General features: G+C 37.7%; 1 protein-coding gene across 1 annotated transcript; it reads right to left on the bottom strand.

Moving 5' to 3' along the window:
- Positions 1-1,730: 1,730 nt before the first annotated feature.
- FUT9 (fucosyltransferase 9) lies at positions 1,731-2,810 on the bottom strand. The gene has a single exon (XM_035561775.1). The coding sequence runs from the start codon at positions 2,808-2,810 to the stop codon at positions 1,731-1,733; it is 1,080 nt and encodes a 359-aa protein (XP_035417668.1).
- Positions 2,811-21,480: the final 18,670 nt, after the last annotated feature.

Raw genomic sequence — 21,480 nt, 5'->3', positions numbered from 1 at the left:
TATTGGAACAATGTACTAATTGTACTGTGTGATGCTTACCAGTGAGTTTGTACCTTTTAACATTTCTTTTACTTCAATTTATTTTACAACTCTTTCTGCAGTTTAAAGAAAAGATAATATAGTCAGAAAAGAATTCACACTTCTAGTATGATTTTAAAACATATCAAAATAGTAGACACAAGATTCTGAGAGCTGACTGCAACTCAGTAGAAACTGTAATCTGTAATATTTTGACCTAAATAAAAAACAAGCTGATTGGCTTTCAGCTGGTATCAAAATATATCCATATGTCTACATCATTAAACTAACCTTGTACTATACACAGCAATCCAGAATTTAAGTCTTAGCTGTTGAAAGAAAAAAGTAATAAAATCAAATGACACACATTAGAAACAGATACATTTTTAACAATCATGACAATCATCACATTTCTGTATTTGTTATCAGAGCAAATTTAATACTTAAAAATCTGCTTGTATATTCAGATTTTGAAAGCATCTACTGTTCTCAAGAATGCATTTGTTTATACCTGTCACACAAAATATTTTCAGAAAACAAAACTCATTAGCTTAATGAGTTGAATGGTTGAATATGTCATCTTGATAACTTATTTACTGATTTTCAGCATATTTCTTTCAGAAAAGAAACTCACCACTCAGCAAGTTGTCCAACTATAATTACAGTTCAACAGATCTTTACAGAATTGGAGAGAAATTTGACAATTGAAAAAAAAAAAAAAAGAGAGAGAGAAATTTCTAGAATCTTTTAACAAGCTATTTCTAAAAGGTTACTATTACCAGCTGAATTCAGTGCACGAGTCTGATGCGATCAAATGCCTATATTAAAATCTGTTTACTTCTGTATCAGTATAACACCAATTACAGCCCTGATTCAGGTAAACAATACTTGATACACAAGGAAACTTAAGGATATGCTGCATTTAAATGCATTCAAAAGTTGGACGAATTGGGCTTTGATCACTAAGATTGTTCATCTTGTTTATATCTGGCTTCTCTACTCTTCAGAGGGTAACAAACATATTCCTAAAGTAACTCTAGGAGCTGTTTCTTAGGAAACTCATCCTTTTTAGAAACAGAGTGTCTGCTATTGTAATACCTTTAAAAAACTGTATTTCTACATTCTGCACCCTTAAAAAGGGGTGCAATTGATCACACTGGAATAATGACAGATATTGAACTTCACTGTGTTCTTAAAATATAAGATGACCCATAAAAAAACTTTACTGTTTTTGAAAACATTACACACCTTTCAGAATAGAACAGAAGATTATGTTCTTAAAATTCTCTATGGCATTTAAGAGTCGTGTCCTCATTTTCCAAATAGGTTAAAAAGCAAATAAAATCTTAAAAAAAAGGAAAAAAATGTTAAAAATGACTACTTTATGTGCAAGACTGAGGCATACTTCATAGACAATGTGAAAAATCGTTTAAAAATTATAGTAAACAATCAAATATTCTTCAGTGCATGTAATTAGTATGTACATTATAATTTAAAACTGAGTATTGATGACTGCTGCTCATGATCTTTAAAATCTTTTACAAAATATAAATAGGACAGCCAAGAGAGGATAGCTGAAAAACCATGACATAAGGTTTTCTCTTCCTTCTTTTCTTATTCCTTTCCTCTCCACTTGGACTAAAGATCCTTCTGGCTTCTTCAAAAAAGTGCACACGCGCACACAGACACACACACACATACACACACACACATTAATTCCAAAACCATTTTTCTAAATTTCCAATTGACTTGTATTCCTGGTGTCTTTTCACATGATCACAAGCAAGACATGCATGTGATTCCCAAAACCTAGGAAGATGCACTGAGAAATCCTTCTTCCAGTTGAAATAACTAAGGTACATCTTGTTATTTTTGTCAAGCATTAGAAGATATTCTGCCAGCTCTCTTGGGGAGAGAAAATCTTCCACGTGTATGAAAGAATCTGATGGAATGTAATTCTCATAGTTTTCTCTGGAAGGGCCCAGTACAACTGGTACTGATCCAGCCAGAAGAGCATTGTAAAGTTTCTCAGTAATATAATCTTTGTGGATTGAATTTTCAAATGAAAGGTAGAATTTACAAGTAGAGATAGTTGGAATTAAGTTTTTGTCATTGACGTAGTCTCCGAAGGCTTGCCCATAGGTATGGATTTCAATGTATTTGCTAAGCTCATTGTAATACTTGACTCGAGCATGCTCAGGGTTCCAGTTACTTACAACCCAACACACCAAGTTTTCTTTACTTGGCACTTCATATGTAAAGGAACTTGTACCGACCATCATGAAGCCATAAGGCACCTGAATATCTGAATCACGCCGGTAAGTCAGGGTCAGGTTAAAGAGGTGTTCAATGCCACTCTTTTGTGGAGTATGAGTTGGAGACTCCAAGTTCATCCAAATCCATTTCTGGAATGGTGGCCTGGCTTGCTGAGGTAAATTAGTCAGATCCCAGCTAATGTCCCTGTGATGAATGAGAACTGCATGGGATTTGTTATATAGTGAGCGGTCAATAGTCAGATGGCACCCATGGATGTTGAACATTGTTTGGCAGGATGTTAGATCAAATGTCTGACCAAATGGCCAAACCCAGATCAAAATAGTAGTCTCGTTAACATTATCAGTTTTGGAAGAAAAGAAGCTCTTCATTTTCAAAACTGAGCTGGCTGATTCTATAGGACCAGAGATCCAACTGTTTGTTGGTTTAATATAAATTAGTATAAATGCCATGAAACAACCAAGGACAATGAAGATAATCAAAAATGGCCGGAAAATTCCTTTAGATGTCGATGTCATAATTTGTTCTGAGAAAAAAAAAAAAGAGAGGAAGAGAAAGAGAGAAAAAAACATCAGATATTTAAATCACATATATATGTCTTGTTAATGCAATCAGACATCAGACCCCCAAATGGACAAATTTCAATATCATTGAGCTATAATCTCAGAAACTTCTTCTAAGTAGAGAAGGTATGTTGTGGGTGCCCTATCCCTGAAAGTGTTCAAGGCAGATTGGATGGTGCTTTGAGCAACCTGGTCTAGTGGGAGGTATCCCTGCCCATGATAGGGGGGTTGGAACTAGATGATCTTTAAGATCCCTTCCAACCTGAACCATTCTGCAACTCTATGATTCCATGAATCCATGTTTCTATGAATCTATGCGATCTTGCACAGCATTTCTGGCAAAATTTTGGATAATGGCATATTTCTCCTCTTCACATTAGAAGCTATTTGACATAAATTGAAAGTAGGGTTTTCATACATGTCATACTTGATATATATATCAATGTATATCTTAAACAGTGTTTTTACTTAAAACTTAGGCCAGGGATTTGAGACAAATGAAATTACTCTTTGATTCTGTCCTTGTGTGTCTAGGTGAAGGATAATATGATGCAGTTTTGGTCCAGACATATTCGTATCTATATATGTATGGAGGATGCAGCTTTAGAGAAAAGAAAAAGGAAAGCACTGGAACTTTAATTCTGTTATCAATAAGACTGTCAGAAAATTAGCTTATGCCTTGGCACATGGGTATGAACATTTGTGTCTTTTCCTGAGAACTCCAAGAACAGATAGGGAAGGAAAGCAGCAATACAGGTTCCCAGCTCCCATATTCAGCCTCACAGTTCCCACATAAAGAAAAACAAACAGTAATATGTCCTTAAACATTTAGTTATGTTTTTATGCCACAGCCCTGTGTTAAAAATTACAAAAACTACAGATATGCTGCATCTTTTTGAGGCATCATTTACTTTTTTTTCCTGGGGAAAGAAAAGGTGAGAAGTTCATATAGTTTCCTTTGTCCTCTTTCTTGTAGTTTCTTCCTGAGATAACTGATAAATCTCTTTCCAGCACTCGTCTTCCACATGTTTCTTGTGAAACCTAGCAAAGTTAGGGATTGCTTGTGGTTAACCTCAACTGCTGTATGTAGCTCTAGAATGCAGAGGTGTTCTAAAAATAAAAATAGTTAAACATGTAAAAAGTGCTATGACATAAAATGAAAAAGGAACAGAAGTTAGTTATCAAAAAGAAGTGTTCTAAATATACTGGCTGACTGTAGAAATGTAATTCTGCAGTACACTTCAATTACTATAAAATTTGTCTGACTTTCTTTTTCTGCATGTTTTTCAGTGCTTTGGATTTTTATTATCCAGCTCCACAAAAAAAAAAAAAAAATCCCACCTCTAAATATATATATAAAATATTCACTCTTAATAATAAAAAAAAAACCAGTGACAGAAAGCAAAAAAATATGTTTATTTATTTATTTATTTTTAAACCAGCTCATCTCATTTAACCTGTGAAATAAACAATTACATTCAGCACAAAGACATGGTAGAATGTTGTGAGTGTAAAAGATGATGTGTAAGCATAGCAGCACAGTTACAACAAAAAACATTTTCACATTCATCATTTAGGAAAGGGACAGGGAGGGAATGTCATTCCTAGTTCTACACTACTACTATATCTTGAGGAAAAGAATTTTCCACACTTTCTCCCCTATTTTGGAAGGTCAGATGGTCTTAATTTTCTGTTTTTAGGTACTGTGGGTTAACCTTGGCTGGCTGCTATGTGACCACCCACCTGCTCTCTCAATCCTTCTCCTAAGCAGGACAGGGGCAGAAATTAAGGTGGAAAAGCTCACTGAGGTAAGGACAGGAAGATCACTTACCAATTACTGTCATGGGACAGTAAAACAGACTCACTGTGGGGAAAATTAATGTAATTCATTGCCAATGAAAATAGATTTGGATAGTGAGACCCCTCCAAGGGGAGCAGAAGGGATTGTTAATGGGGATTGAGGTCAGTCTATAACAGCTCCACTACGCCACTCCTTCCTCCTCACACTTTTCCCCTGTTCCAGTATATGGGCTGTAGTCTTTTTATACATAACCACTGGTCCAGCATGGGGTTTTCCACAGATTGCAGTGTGGATATCTGCTCCATCACGGCCCTCTCCAAGGACTAGGGGGAAATCTTTGCTTTGGTGCCCGGAGCACCTTCTCTGCTCCTTCTTCTCTGACTTTGGTGTTCATGGGTCTGTCTCTAACACTTTTTTTTTTTTTAACCCTCTCATTCCTCACTGCCTGTCTAGTGTATTTGCCCTTTCTTAAACACGCTTTCTCCTAGGTGCTGCCATCTTGGTTGCTGGGCCCAGCTGTGCCCAGTGGCAGGGTCAGTGGAGTTTGCTGGAGTCTGGCACGGGGCAGCCCCAGCCCCTCCTCACAGAGGAGCCCTGAAGCCCCCCCACCCCACCAGTGCCTGGACATGGACAGCCAGTACAGATATTTAAAATCTTGTGGTGTGTTTAGTCTGACTCCTTTGTCTCAGTCCCCTTCTTTTGGACATAGTTTAGCAAGGCCTCTATGCTTTCAAGCAAAATGATCCTGAAAGGAGTAAAGGGGAAGAATGTTTGTGTCCATAACTTTTCCACTTACTCTCATCAGTTCAAGTTCCTCTGAAGGAAATTTGTGATTTTACAGCTACATCACACTGTTTTGTTTTTTTTTTCCAGTTTATGTTGATTTTTGCTTGAAATACATCTAGAGGGGAGTTTATGATCCACAAGAGCAGAAGGTTCTTTCCCTGCCTTTCTATAATGACAGTCTGAGCAGGGTCTCTGAGGAATAAGGGATTTAAGTTGAACAGCTCTAGGAGATGAAACTCAAGTTAAAAACAAGGGGCTGAACCAACCTTTATGTGACTGTTCTTAGTTTCTCTGCTATTGAAGCCAACACAGAATAGGGACAGCTTTTCAGTTAAGAACTAGTGTGAGCTGAGTTTGAAGAATAGGTTGGGAAAGGCGTCTATTCACAGAGACTGATCATCTTCTGGAGACTGAAATGGCTGGCAAATCAGAAAAGTACCTTAACATCGTGCCTTGTAATGCAGTCACCCTCCGGTTAAAAGCTCACAAGGCTCTCATTGCAGGGATTATTTTACACCAAGCTCATCTGCTAACTAATGAAACCCCCTGTATCATCACAAGACAATTCCTGCTACATAGGAAAGAGTCAAATATTATTTATTCTGTTCTCTGCAAGAAATTATAGTGTATTCACGGTGCAGTATTTGTGTAGGAAGTTTTGAACTATAATGTCAATGTGAGGATAAACACTTGCTGCTCCAGAATACCAACATTAATTTCTCACAACACTAAAAAAGTAAATTAACCTATTTTCTGTCCTCCAAATCTGTTTCCTCACATTGTTTTGGTGCCCTCTACTTATGTGCCCCCTACTGATGTGGGACCATGGTTCTTAGATTTTACCTTTCACTGAAACACTAGCCCACAGACAGGATAGTACTGTCTGGTTTTACATCCTTTGGGTTCAGAGAACTAACCATTCATTACACAGACTCAAACATCCATTAGGAAGCTACTGCTAACAGGATTGTGGAAAAGTGTTACAAAAGCAAGATGTTAAAACCTGGAATGAGAGGTTTGCAAGGAAGCAGAAGCCTAGAGCAGAATTCTAGCAATACCACTTGCTTATACTCCAAGGAGCTGACAGGATTTTGTGGTAACTGCAGTAATAACTATTAAGATATTCACTGGGAATAGCAATATTTTTTCAGAATGAAGTGCTAACCTCAGAAGCAATAACTTCTGCCTTCCTTAAAGCAGACTGAAGAACCAGCAAACTCTGCCTTCATGGCTTTTGGGACTCTTAGTTCTATATACAGGGAGGCAGTAGCACAGTGAAAACATACAGCAAGCACCTGTCGACAAATAGTATTGTCTTGAGAAGTAGCTTTTCTATAATGCTAGGATATAGAGATTGGTTCCTTTGTTTGCCCACTAGAATTTACGGAAGATTTATTTTTCACAATGTTCTTCAAAATGTGTTTTCCATATTTAACATTTCCTTCTTTCTTTTTATGCCTAAGGTAACTACCAATCTCCTGCTGTAGTTCTCACATAAAGGTGACGGACACTAAGGAGACATTCATTACAAGACATCCAGCCAAATAACCTTAGCTCACCCTTCCTCTTTCATGGCTTTCCTTCCACCACAGAAGCACAAATTTCCTTTTTGCAGATCCCCTCCCCCATCAACCTCTCGCATGCCAGCCTCTGAAAAGAAAACTTTGTCAAAGAAATGTGTTTACTGAGACTATTGCCAACTGGAAGAATTCATTACCTTTGATAGTTTCATTATAAAGTACATTTCTGAGTGTTGTGACATAGCGAGTATCTCCTAGGTGCTTTTTTTCCTAGTTGAAAGTATAATATTTCATCAGTACAAGACTATTTTCTCAGTACAAAACTTAGCAAGGTTCCCTTTAAAGTGCAAAATTTGGCATTATATCTGCAAGCAACTCCACGTAGTAGCAACACAACCAAGGAGATAGTAGCAGGGTACTAACAACATTAACCCTAAGTACACCAGGCAAGGCTTGCAGAAATATACATCTATTGTGTGAATGCATCATGTTCACAAAGAAATAAAATGGAATTTTATAGGAACTCTTTTATCATAGCTTCTTTGCAATGGTGACTTGTTAATTATTCCAGAAGAGATAGATATATATATTTTTTTCTGATATGCAACACTGCAGGAGGGAGAAAAAAGTTAACCTTCCTGGTCAATAATATCAATATCTGTTTCCTGGCATATTTTTATGCCATCTTCACCGGCATACTCTAAAAGTTTTCCCAGTAGCCCAAATATATACCTACTTGCACAAGTATAACTGTCATTACTAGTCTAGTACTGAGATCTTCCAAAGGCTTAGTGTCAAGGTCAGTCCTATGATTTTTCAATCCAAAAAGGCTGGCCACTGCATCCATCAAAAAAAACCTGTCTGGCAGCACTGGCAGTCACTGCAAATCTCCTAGAAGAGCTAAGATAGCTTTCTGAATCTGAATCTGAAAGTGTGTAGGGATGGTTTGTTTCCAAGGGTGGAAAGGGACATTGAGGACAATATTTTAAAATTAAGCTGGAGCAAAGGGACAGTGTTATTTCTGAAGTCATGGACACTGAATAATGAATAAAGATCTCTTGTTACTTTTCTTGCCTTACTTAGAATTCTGAATTGTTCAGGGCTAACTCTTATCTTTATCAGCACTTTGTCTCAGGAGAACTCAAGAAGAAATAGTTAAAAACCTCAAGATAGCCTCTGATGATCACTCCTGGGATCAGATTGGGCATCTCTGGCACAGAGGATTTATCAAAACTGAGAAGCAGAAGGACACTGAGGCAAACAGAGGTGTCAGAAATGGGCCCATCTAGAAGCAGATAGTATCTATGGAGATTCTCTGGAAATATTAAAAAGAGAGTTGAATGCAGTGGGAACTGATACGAATCTCATGCAAACTATTGTTGGAAAGAACATTCCTTTGAAATTCCATTCCTTGTCCTCTGGCATATTGTAGCAGCCCCAGCCATGACATATCTACCTTTATGCAAAGGGTGGTGTTGTCTTAGACCAAACTTACAGTTAGCTGGAAGTTTTTTAATCTTCAGTATTGAAAGAAAATGTATTGCTTCAGGATAGCTTGAGTTTATCTTTGTATCTCCAAGTCATTGCTGTGTGGACATGCCCCAAACTACTTTTGCTTCAGTTCTCCGAGACTAAAAAATGCTTCTTTTTGATGGAATTAACTCCTACTGCTCCCAGTTATGCCTTTTTAGCAACTGGAGTGGTGGATTTTTTTCCCTGCATGGGCTTGTTTCCATTCTTTTCCACGCCTGTCCCACTGATTTCTGAAAGCGGCCCAGTCTGAAAAGACTCAACTGAGCTGCATAGAGTTAAAGGCTTTCAGGCTGAACGTTGAATGAGCTGCTAATCTCAGGCTGTGTATTTTTATTCTATAGTTGTTTGCACCATTCTTTTTCTTCCCTTCTCCACCTCTTTTGTTTTTGGGTTATTTGTTCAATTCCTCAGATTCCAGTTTTGTGTGTTTGCATTTTGAGGACAATATAGAATGTTTTTATTCAACAGTGGTAATTTTTATTATGAACAGTTTTAGAAAAATGATCTAAGAGCACTGCAGGGACAGGTAGCATAATTAAGACAGATTGTTTAGGCATGGTGCTGAAGCAATCACTGGAGACTGTTAAGAACAGGTTAGACAAGCATCACTCAGCAAGGAGAGATTAGATTCTGTCCTCAGGTCCTGGGGCTGGGCTAGATGACCTCTTTTGATTCTTGCCAGCCTTATGGTCAGTGATGACATTAAACACAGATTGTTGTAAAAAGTACCTGACAAAAATGCAACCAGACAACCTAAAACTCCAGAAAATTTCTGAATAAATTAGTAAAAAAATCTCCCATCTTGAAACTTTTCTTGCAGTCTATGAAGCAGCATTACTGTATACAATGAAAATGTAAAGGAAACAGTGAAAAATCGTGTGGACAACAACAACAACAACAACAACAACAAAAGTCCCTGTTTTCAAAGGCAAAACAGAAAGCTTCCTGTCAATTGCTGGCTGGGGGTACTGCTGTTTTTTTGAGAATCTCTGAATCTTGTCCCCTCAGGCCTTGGTGAGGAACGCCCTATTCTCAGCTCCATTCTCCTGATCGCTGTGCAACACACAGCATGCTGCAATGGCTCAGCAGCCTTCAGCCTTCCCGTGTGATTGCCATCTATCCTCTCCTTCTCCCAGCGGCAGTCACATACTGTCACTCCCCAGCTGCTGAGGCAACAGCTCAGTGGTTCCTTTCTGCAATCTGACGCTACAGCAAACAGCCTTAGCCAGGGACGCAGGGTCTTTTGTAATAACAGAGGGAAGCAGCTACAGCATTGCTCTCCATACTGGACTGATCCTACTTCCACACTGCACTGCCACATATTTGAAAAGAAAAAAGAAAAGAATCACATGAAAATCCTATCCAAGCAAATTTTTCCAGCCAATACAGCATTAGCATCAGGACACCCCACTTCACACTGCAGCTCTATCTCTTTCTATTTATGAACATAAGAGTACTGTCAGTTCCCTCCCTGGCACAACTGGAAAATTCATGCATGCAGAGCTTTAAGAAACCTCAGCAGCATTGCCAGGCTTGGTAACATGCAGAGACAGTAACTTTTTACCTTAATGACCATGTTGGCTTGTCCAGTCAAAGCTAGTTTACAACTGATAACATTCAGTGAAGGGAGTGGTGGCTTTCCATACTGTGCTGACTACAGAAAAGGTAGTTCTTCACCACCATACCTTACTAGCCAAGTTTATCCACCTCCCCAGGAAAGCACTTTTTGTCTTCCTGAAGATAAAGCTCATCCTAGTTATACAGCACAATCCAGTCTTCTTTCAAAAGCACTGAAAATGCTCTGCACCAAATGAAGCTGTTCAAAGAAAAGCACCTCCAGAAACGGGTAAGCTGGCTTCTTTCTCCCTTCTTTCCATGTGGTTTGGGGACAGCAAATTGCTGTTCTCTCTGATTGTGCCAGAACTGCAGAAAGAGCTGTTCAGTAGCTTTGTGGCTGGCTTGTAAAACTGCAGCCAACCAGCTGAAATATGGAAAACATATCTGCACAAGCTATGAGTTTGTGATGGCCACCAGCCTACCAGAAAGCCCTAGTTAACTCACAGTAGCTGTGAAAATGGTGTGAGTTAAGTCTAACGGAGATGGGACATAAAGTGGCAAAAGAAGAATCATAGGCTTTGCTGTGTATATGTGCTAAACTGCACATCCCAGAATCACAGTTGCTTCTGGCTGATTTCGTAGTATATAGTTGCTTAGTACAATGGAAAAAAAAATACCTCTCCATGCAAAGCGGACAGATCAGAGTCAGGAAAAGGTAGAAAATACCTGCTTATAATAGTGAACATTTACTAGGGGACATTACTTCTGTGGCAAAGCAAGGCTTTTGGAGCTCTAAGCACCAGCTGTTTGTGTAGATATGATTAGAGGCTGCGTGCAGTACTTACACTGCTGAATCTTGCTGCATAGGCAAGCTTGAAAATTTTAATTGGGATTTAATGCTGCTCTTTTTGCAGATACAACTACAAAGATCTGGAGGATTCTGCCAGTGGCAGCATAACTCCTGAGACAGCTCTTTAGCCTACAAAGAAAGCCTGAGAGGTCTCTAAAACTTCCCATAAAATCCTCATAATTTGATCTCTTCTTAACATTTCATTTCTCTGCCTGCCTAGCACCTTTTTCTTAAGAAACTCATTAATACTCTGGCTTTTGGATCTGTACTGATATCATTTTTTTAGGATGCAAATCAATGGTCTTGCTTTAATTTACAAAGCCTAAACTGTTAAGGATTCTAGTTGCCAGAGAGAAAACTGCTCTAGAGAGAAAAGGGAGCAACTGAAGTGCTCACATCAGTTGTAATCAGCTCTATGGCTGAAAGGGAGAAAGACATTTACTTATAAAGTCAGAATAAAAATGCAGAAGAGAGCTGAGGATTTATAGTGGTTGTTATTATTATTATTATTATTAATTATTATTATTATTATTTAATGTCCCTATTCTTTGCAAATAAGACTTTTTTGCCACTCACAGGGTTAAAGGATGGACATTGTTTTAGAAGTCCAGCCAATTGAAGTGAATTTCTCAACCATTCTGAACAAAGAAGTAATGAAGTCTTTGTCAACAGGACTCGACAATGGCCAAGAGTCCTTATCCAGGTTCTGCAACTTCTTGTCCACATGACCTGAGCAGAGCTCCACACTGCTCTTGCTTTCTTAAAAGAGACTCAGTAACTCAAAGCTTGAGGTTAAAGTCGGTGTGTATAAAATACAAATCCCTCGTATCGTAAGATACTGAGTGCCAAAAATGATCATCGCTTATTTTCTGTCTTGGAAAAATGTACTTCAAGTAAGCGAGCACTTATAAGTGCAAGTGCCTCAGTACAAAATACATGGACAACTGGAAAAGCACCAATCATTTTCCTATTGCACACCAGCAGTTATGTTTTCAAGGTGAATTATGTTGATAAAGTGTTAAACATTTTAAAGAATGAGCCTGGTAGGTGTAAGATGGAAGGTCATTATAAAACAGGACTCTTAATGTAAGTATTTTATCTTGCTGGAGCAAAGAAGTGTGTAAGTCACTATAAACATTAGCCAAATTTGGAAATTTAAAAAAAAAAAGGGAAACTTTTTAGAGGCCAATCCAATTGGCTTCTTACTCATGCACAGAAAGCAAGAGCAAGATCCACAAAAAAACAAACAAACAAACATAATTGCTCATAACGTTTTTATAAGAGCTTAAAAATCATGCATATACATACACTCACACACAAACAGAAACAAAACTGTAATCCACCAAAACCTAAACAGCAGAAGATTAAACAGTAAGGATGAAAACATATTTTAAATATAATATACGTATTAGATAGTATATATTGTAAACCCAGCAAAAATAGCAACCCCTAAGCCTCTCAAACATTCTTCTGAGAAAACAAAATCTCAGTTAAGAGAAACCAGTGGTTAATTTCTTGGAGTATCTCTTTGTGTGTATAAGGAAAGGAAGAACAAAGAGCTGGAACTACTAGTATAACAACCTGAGAAATACAAAGCTGTAACAACAAGTCACTGAAAAGACATTTTCTATAGAAAAGAAAAAAAAAATCTTTCAGTCAAGAAACAGCAAATACATAAGAAGAATGAGTTGAAGGAATTACAGTCTGGAAAAAAAAATCCTACAGCAGTTATAAACACCTGCTTGCTCTAAGATGATGTTTTCTTGTTACTACTTACTGTCTGGGTTAACATATGCAGCGATACCTCTGAAAGCAACTCTCGTGGTTAGAATATAGGAAGGAAGAACAGGTTGATGACAATAAATTGCACAAAACAGATTGGTAGCTAGTACAGAGATCATGCTTAATTTGAAAAGACTCAGGTTACTTGCTATGGAACTTGCTGTTTCCTAGCTAATTTTCTTCCTTTTCAGCCTGTTGAAAAAACAAGTTGAGTATCTGCAGTGTAAGTTAAAGCAGTCCATTCTGATGTTCAGTTGCTGCATTCTACTGTCATACATTATTTTATTGTTAATAGAGCAAAAATTCCATAGTGAATTCATGTATTTTTTACCCTTACAGTAACAGGTTAAAATAAAATTATTTACTATATCTTGAAAATAGAATTTGCTAGGCAGTTTTTTTTTTTTTTTGCCATCTTAAGGTTTGCAGCCCATACTTTTTATCTGCTACAATCCTACTGTGCATATTAGAAAGAGGCATTTAAATAGGGGTGAAAAAATAGTTCTCATTTGTTCCTGTACATGAGGAAGACTTTCTATAGCCATCTTACTCAGAAAGCAGCTTTCTAAAGAAAGTCAACTGAGATATCTAGGAGCAAATGCAAGGAGAAAATGAGAGGACAATGGAAAGAAATTAGAAAATGGGAAAAAAAAGGAGCAGTCTGCTAAATTCTGTTTTCCTCTGCTTTGAGAACACTGGTGTAAAAAAAAAATGATGGCAGACAGTTGCCTTTATTTAGTCTGTGTCTCCCTGCAGTTAGCGCAGCTTAGCACAGGTGGGTAGGACTAATTTGATGACAAGGATGATAAGAGGGACCGAAACTCATGCTTGGTTAGCCTACCCGCAGTCCTAAGGAGCCCCAAACCAGAAACAGGCACTACTAATAAGGCTCAGGGGGTATGCTGGTGTCTGACTCCAAAACTGCAACCCTGAAAACCTCTGTTCATTTGTTCCTTAATGCTGGTCATGCTTGAACTCTCCCTGGCCCTCTGCCTTTCAGCCTCCTGTGCACTCAGCAGCCTGGTGCCAGCACATGCCTGGAAGGGGCTCATTCTTCACAGGGAAGGGCCACTTAAATTGATAAACCAGCTATTCTCCCAGCTCGCAGCCCTGAGGAAGGACTTAGTAGCTGTGCCTACAACAGCAGACTCCATCTCAAATGCAGCGTTAGCAGCTGCTTTTTGCTTCTCTGCTTTTAAACAAATTGGAATGGGGTGAAGTCCCTTTATGCAGCACTTGAAGCTACAACCTCGGATGAGAGATACAAATCCTACTTCAGCATGAAGTGATTCGGTCCTAGGTATTTCACTTTCCTTAAAGATTTCCTAGCTCCTTGATGGCAGTGACTGTTGATTTTAAAATGTGAGAAGAGCTTTAGGATTAGAAGGAAAGAATCCTTTCCTCCTTATTGGTGCCCGAGCTGCTAATCCAGACACTACTATTTTCCCCTGACCTCTTTCTGTCTCTTGCCTATTGACTCCCTAATGATTTATGCCCAGGGGCACATCTGAAGCAGCGGAGCATGGAGTCCAGCTTCCTTCCCTGTGCAGTTTACAGCCTTGTAATGGGGGATGGTGCAGGGAGGTGGCAGAGGTGGTCCGAATCTCCTGTGTTGGAAAGATCACAAAAAATGGTCTGTACGATAGGTGACTGTTTTTGCCACCCTCCTCTTGCTAGGATTAAAAGGTGTAATACCCCAATTTCTTCATAAAAGAAAGAGTCTAGCTCCCTGATCTCAAGGGAGGATTCCCAGCTCTGAGTCCCAAGGAGAAGGATCCACTCCTTAAGAGCACCAGATGTGCGTTGGTGAGGGATGGAGGAAGGCACATCCCAGTCCCATTTTAGGCAGCCTCTTCCATTGCTTTTCCTTTGTGTCTCCACCCTCACCAGCCTAATTTCCTGCATTTAGGTGGGCAGCCTAAATACCCTAAGGAAGCTTTTGGGTTCCTATCCTGAGGCTGACAGCTAACAGCCAGCCATGCTAATGTTTAGGGCACAAGCTGGATCTGAGTGCAGATTCTGGCATGCATGGTCAGACACCAAACAAAACAAAAGACCAAATTACTATGAAGTCTCCCTCCCAGCCAAATTAAATGAAGTAAATAAAATTCTTATGATGTCATCTTTCATAAAGGGAGTGAAATCAAAAGCAATAATAATAACATTAGGAAATCTTGATATTTCTGACCAGCATATTGATCTGATGAAGAACAGCATGGTTTTGCCAACTTTAAATCACTATTAGAGCCTGTTGGTGCCCTAAAAAGCCTCTTACATGGAACAGAGAGCAAGGTGATAGGAGAACTTCCTGGCTCATTTATCAGTTTCACATGAGTTCAGTTGAACGAAATTTAATTTGGGTTAATCACTTTCTATCTCATTTTTTTACAGCTATAGCATGAAACTAATGATATTTTCCCTCCTTTAATAAAATACTTTAAATAGTCTACAGATTATAAGCACCATACAAGCAAAACCAATGCTCTATTGGTAACAGCAATAGTTTCATTTCTGAAATGCCTTCCTTAAATAATCTTAAAGGACTTTTACAAGCATTAGTTAAGTTCTAATCATAGCACAGTTAGAAAATTATTACTGAAACTGCTTTAGTGGGAGTAAAGGAGGGGTGAAAATGAAGTCCAAGAAAGATTAAATGATTTACATAATGCCATAAAGTTTTTATGATATTTGACAATGATGATTTTAATTTATATCAAAATGGTTGCATCTGTGGGATAGAATATCTTCCTTCAAACAAATGTCACCAGAAACTAGTCATCACATTAATTCAGACCAGATACCTCTAGCATATCTTCATTTCAATATCTGAAAACACATCCTGAACTTCTTGACTGTAGTACATTAGTAGAGGAAAATATAAGATATAATCAGGAGACAATATAAGCCAATGACCCCTTGATCTGTACAATAAATAAATAAATAAATAACACCTTGAACTCTTTTTTTTTTTTTTTCCAGAACACTGGAAAACACTGTCAACAGAGCTGAATTTATTGAAAGACAAGAAGTATGAAGACGAAGTATGAGCAAGATGAAATCTTGCTCACAGAAACACCAGCAAGCCTTCTATTAATTTCAGTATGGTTAGGGTTTTGTTCTTTCAACTGAATGCAGCAACATCTAAGAAGTGAGAAAAAGAGCACAAAAGCTATTCCTTTGTGACCAAAGTTGGCTTAGAAATGAAAAACCTAAGGCAACTCAAGAGACAGCAAGACAGATATATGTCAGAGCTCAGAGAACCTAAACTCTAGAACAAGTTACAAATAATAAACACTCTCCCCTACACAAACACACACACACACAGTCTGTAACCTTAGGAAATTTAACACATTTTTTAGATTCACTGAAATGTCTTATCAATTCCGCTTTACATTCTTTGTGCCTGTACCCTTACATACATCATCTATATGTATGTAAATACATGCACACACACACACACATGCTTATAAACATATGGGAAACTACTGCCTAAACCGCTGGACAAGGGCAGAAGCAGTGGGTCTAAGGAGATAAGCTGCTGCTTTGCTGTGTGACAGCCAGGAGATGTAGGTGGCAATGGCACAACTACTCCTGCCTCACTGACAACTATGAGGGAGAGAAACAGAGCACTGAATTCAGAGAGACACTGAGCAGGGGAGGGATGGTGAGAAGAGGAGTTGAAGAGTGGAGATGGGGTTATTATGTATGAGAAATAAAATCTTTTTCTTTCTTATGTACCTTAACCCTTTTATCAGAAAAGATGTGAAAGAAAGCACTGATCTCAAACACTTCCCTTAGAAAGAAGCATAGCAGCAGGCTGAATCCTGCAGTCCTGAACATCATTAAGAGCATAAGACTTCTGTATACATATCTTGAGATCAGAAATCTGCCTTCAGACTTTTGGAAAAAAAACTACAGCAAGGAAGAGAAGGCAGTTGCTCATACCAGGATGTTGATGAAATTTGTGCATGACGTGGCAATAGGGTGGATTGACTCAATAATCGTTTCTAATATGCAAACAAGTACGTCTATTTTCATAGCTGACATGAATAGAAAGCTTTAAGGATAAAGGATTCTTAAAATCCATTTTAGTTTTCATTCTTATTCTGCTCTTTTTTTTTTTTTTTTTTGCATTTTCCATGTCAGCAAGTTTTTTTTTTTTTTTTTTTTTTTTTTTTTTTTTTTACTGGTTAGTATCTTTCAAGGTTACTATGCTTTTAGGTTGGTTTTGCGTCTTAAATACAACACATATGATAATTGTTTTCAACCAGCTACTTCTAGTGGATTGATTTTAACTGCCAATACAAAGGCATTTATTTTTTTAAAAATAAAAAAATTAAAAATATTTCAATATTTCTAAGGACATTTTAGAATAAACTCTTTCAATTATTTATTTATTTATTTATTTATTTATTTTTTCCCCACATATCTTCTGTTCATTTTCTGAGTTATTCTGTTCAGGATACTATGTCATGCCTGATACCTTAGCACCTGGCTTTGTTATTTATTGTTCTGGAATTATGCTCTGCAATGCTAAAAGGGAGGATTAAAGTGTAAGTTGGATATGTGTGGATTTATTCAATTTAAACTATTCTGTACTCATAGAGATTGTTTCGTTCTATTCTGTGTATGAGAATGAGAGAAGGGTGATATGATATGAGGGTACACATCTGATTTGCTTCCTTAACACTGCTGAGACTAGGTGCCTAGCTGGGAAAATGTACTTTCAGCAGAATCCAGCTTCTGTTCAGGATCAGTCTCTTAGTGACCAGCTCTTATCATGGGACGTTGAGCGATAGAGAGGGTTTCTTTTGCAGGTCTTTATTTATCCTGCAGACTGATTTACCACTAGTGAAAGTTTGACCAAGTCAGAGCAAGGAAAACATTGTACGGACATACGTGAACACAGGACATTTTGTAACTCAGTCTTTGGTGTTCATTGTGGGATAATCAGCAGGTGGCAGCTGATGTGTACTACATAACAGATAAATACACCATATGTAATATATTCAATGAATGAATATTGCTTCCTTTAAACAGCTAGAACAACAGCAACACAAAAATGTTTCAAATTGTTAGGAGCTAGAAATATTCATTAGACACCAGAGGTTAAAAAACTACCTGTGAGTCATTTCTAACTTATGTCAATCCGTTTGAGCATGCATTTAAAGCGAATTCATGATTTTATCTCTTAGATGGTGAAGGGGTGGCAGAGACTGAAGGTGAAGTTCCTGGCAGCAGCTGGCAGTGAAGAGGAAAACATACAAAGAACATTATAAAGAGGAAGGCCCTTCATAAAGCGTGAGAACCATTTCAAGTTGTGGTGAGACCTCTGGCTGATTTGCAAGCCCTGTTGTTGAATACAGGTAGGGTTCATGTCACAGGACCCCTGGGTGGTTGAGTCCTCACATTGGTTTAGATCTGAATATACTCATGAAGCTCTGGAGCAATTTTGAAACAAAGCCTCTGATTACTTCTCTTTGGAAAGGAAAATGTTTTGTGCACACCTAAATCTCTCTACGAACTGAACCAACATGCAGTCAGGGAATCTGGTTTAAAATTGTAATATGGCTTCAAAGCAGATCACTCATGCAGACAACCATCGCAGCAACAAAGTCACAAGAATAATTAGCCCTGCTTGGTTTGTACTTATTTTTCAGTCTGAACAGTAAAATATGCCAAGACCTGGTATGTTTGCTAAAGAAACATAAATAAACTCATGTAACTCTATGCCTAATGATATACTAACATATTTAGCATATCTGTGAGTTATTTCTGTGACTGTGGTTCCTAGTGAGCTCTCAGTGACACTTGTTACTAGCACTAAAAACAGGAGAAAAAACTATATTTACAGAAGAAATGCTTTTAAAAATTGAGTTACTTTGGATTTTCAGAGGTATAACTGTGTAGAGAAGATGCTTTACAGGTTCCAAATAATATAATATTAACTTGAAAATGTAGTTTTTTGGGTACTCACGAAATATTTAGAAAAGTCCTTACAATTTCAAGGAAGTCTTCCCACTTTAAGCTATTTTTTGACTGCCAAGCAAGCATTTATTCAATGCCCATGCTGTAAACATTAAAACACAAAGTAGAAGATCACTTAACAGAGTTCATGTATGTTTGACAAATATTGGAATTTGATTGCATTTCTCTGTTATTTAAGAAGATGCCAAATGAAATATGTGCAACCGGAAAAAACAGTTTCAGATAGATGACCTTTACTTGCAGATAAAAGTAAAATGAAATAAATTACATTTCAGCCTTTCTGAAACTACCCTATTATGCTGAACTGAACTGTAAGTATTTCACCGGGAACTTCTACATTCTCAAAGATTTTTTTTACTTTTTTTTTTTTTTTAAACGGAGAATAAAATGTGATAATCTCCCAGGAGACTTCTGGAAAGATACTTTAAATTGTCATTTTGTGCAAGGAAGCAAGACAGAGTTCTGCAGAGCTGATGTGTTGATAGTATGATTACTGCAGCTAGATTTATTTTTCCATTGGGATTTTACATCTCTGCTTTATTTAACTGCTACATATAAGGGAAATTACATAAAAGGGGTAGTGTTGAGGCAAATTTGGCACAGAATTTCGGTTTACGGTACCATGATTTACAAAACCTAAAAACAATAGACGTTTCCATTGCTATTATTACTTAAAATACAGAAGTAAGAGTTTTATTTCTTTTACAAATTCCTGCAGTGTATAAGCTGTTTCTCTGTTACTGGAGGCCAAACTGAGATTTACTGGACAGCAACTATAAACTATGGTACAAATGAGTTTCTTGTTTTCATTGGACAAGGTGAATTAAATTCCCTTTTTTTCCTACTCTCTCTCCATATATTGTTTCTGAAATGTTTTTGGATTCTGATGCATTGCACATAAAACTATGTTATTCTCTGTGAAAGTTCAAGGAGACTTGATCAGAAAATGTTTAATAAATTTTGTTGTTTTTGTTATCGGTTTGTAAAAAACAAAATATTCTCTTGAGAATATCAGTTTTCTTAACAATTTCTCAAGGCTATTTTTTGGCAGATTTTGAACAATTTTCCAAGGAAGCCCATAGCTTCTCTAACAGCTTATTAGGGAGGGAATGGTTTGAAAGCAATTTTGCACAGAAAAAAGTAAAAATATTTTCAACACCACAAAAATCTGTAGAGGGCAAGAAATCATTCCAGCTATCAATTCGTGATAGATTTAACCACTGGAAGATTTCTCATCCTTTGTGAAAACTGAAGAACAGGTACACGCTGTTGTATGATGCCAACAGCATCACAATGTCCTCCTGAGTTGTATAACTAGAACACCTTCTAAAGAAAAGCAAAAGCAGAAGAAATACATCTCACCTTGATGCAGACACAGCCTGGCTGATTACTAGTTTTCCTAATAATCCAGCCACTATTGCTCAGGCTCCAGCCACCCAGAGGAATATCTTGCTTCCCAGTTTTCCCTAAATTTTTTAGGTAAGGGTACTTTGAAGAATCTGCCTCAAAGAGTTTGTACCTGTAGCATCCATTTGTACAATGTTTCTGAGATATCTTATGAATTTTCAGCATACAAACAGAATCACAGAATCACAAAGAGCATGAACATGGTGAGAGCTTCATGGTCTCAGCCTTAAACATCATAATTCCTACAGACAATAACCCCAACTCTCTCTATTAACTGCCTCTGCCTCTCTTACTTTTCCTTTTTTTTTTTTTTTTTTCCTACTACTACTACTGTTCCCTTTTTGTCCTCCTTTGACACTGTTTCTGTCTTTACTCCATTTATTTTTGTGGCAAGCTCATACCCTTGCTATATCTCAGAATTAACAACAGCTATGGGAATCTGGCAGCTCCAACATCATCCTAACAACTTATTGAACTAGCCAAATAATACCACCAATGTCACTTTTTTGTCTTCTTCAATTGGCTTTTGCTGTTGTCTATGTATTTTCCTATTTTAAGGCCAAAAACCAGAAATTAGAATGTTTTTGGTACGTCCTAGCATGTGAATCCAAGAGTAATTATTAAATAAATGGGAAGTGTTGGAATAAAGGCTCATGAGAAGACTGGGAGAAGAGCATCTGGAAGCTGTGCATTTTTTCTTTTAGTACTCTACTCCACTGGGAGAGAGAAAAGATTATCAGTGCCAGATAAGGATCTGGAAACTTTATGACTTTAAGTGTGCTCAGGAAAGACAGGATCTCCAGGCTAGTCCAGAGTAAAGACTGGAGAACAGAGATGGTTTGTTGATAGCAGTACTTGTTTGTTAAAGATATTTTATGTAATATATATGCTATGTTGTGTTATTTAAATGTGTTCAGACATGAAGAACAATGGGTTTTCTGTGTTATTTGCTATGCAAAATTAATTCCATGCCTATGAGTGTGTGTTACTCTCAGGGAGACATGGTACAGCATGTATTACATCCCTGACACTTCCTGCAGACTTCATTCTTAATCTTACATGCACTCCGTATCGGGCTCACTCTGCTCATTACTCATTACTGGAGTTACTCCTTGTTCCCCCAGCAGCAGACACTCCAAATTAAAAATATCTGCAGGATCCAAGTCACTGGAGCTTTCAGGTGAAGCCTCTGTCCCATTAATGAGCATGAATTAAAATCCCATGAATTTGGTTATAACAGTGGTGTTTTGCATATATTTTCTGGACCTGTGATTGCAGGCTTCATGTAGATGACTATGTTAATGCCTCATTTGAAATAAGAGGCACTATGCTTTTCCAACTATGTTCATCTCTGAATTCTCAGTCCTTCTGGAAGACTCTGGATGCAGGTGACAGTGCTGC

Source organism: Cygnus atratus, chromosome 3 (assembly GCF_013377495.2).
Source record: "Cygnus atratus isolate AKBS03 ecotype Queensland, Australia chromosome 3, CAtr_DNAZoo_HiC_assembly, whole genome shotgun sequence".
In the NCBI taxonomy this organism is placed as follows: domain Eukaryota; kingdom Metazoa; phylum Chordata; class Aves; order Anseriformes; family Anatidae; genus Cygnus; species Cygnus atratus.
The sequence above is the reverse complement of the archived record's forward strand: the minus strand, read 5'-3'. Positions and strand labels throughout refer to the sequence as shown.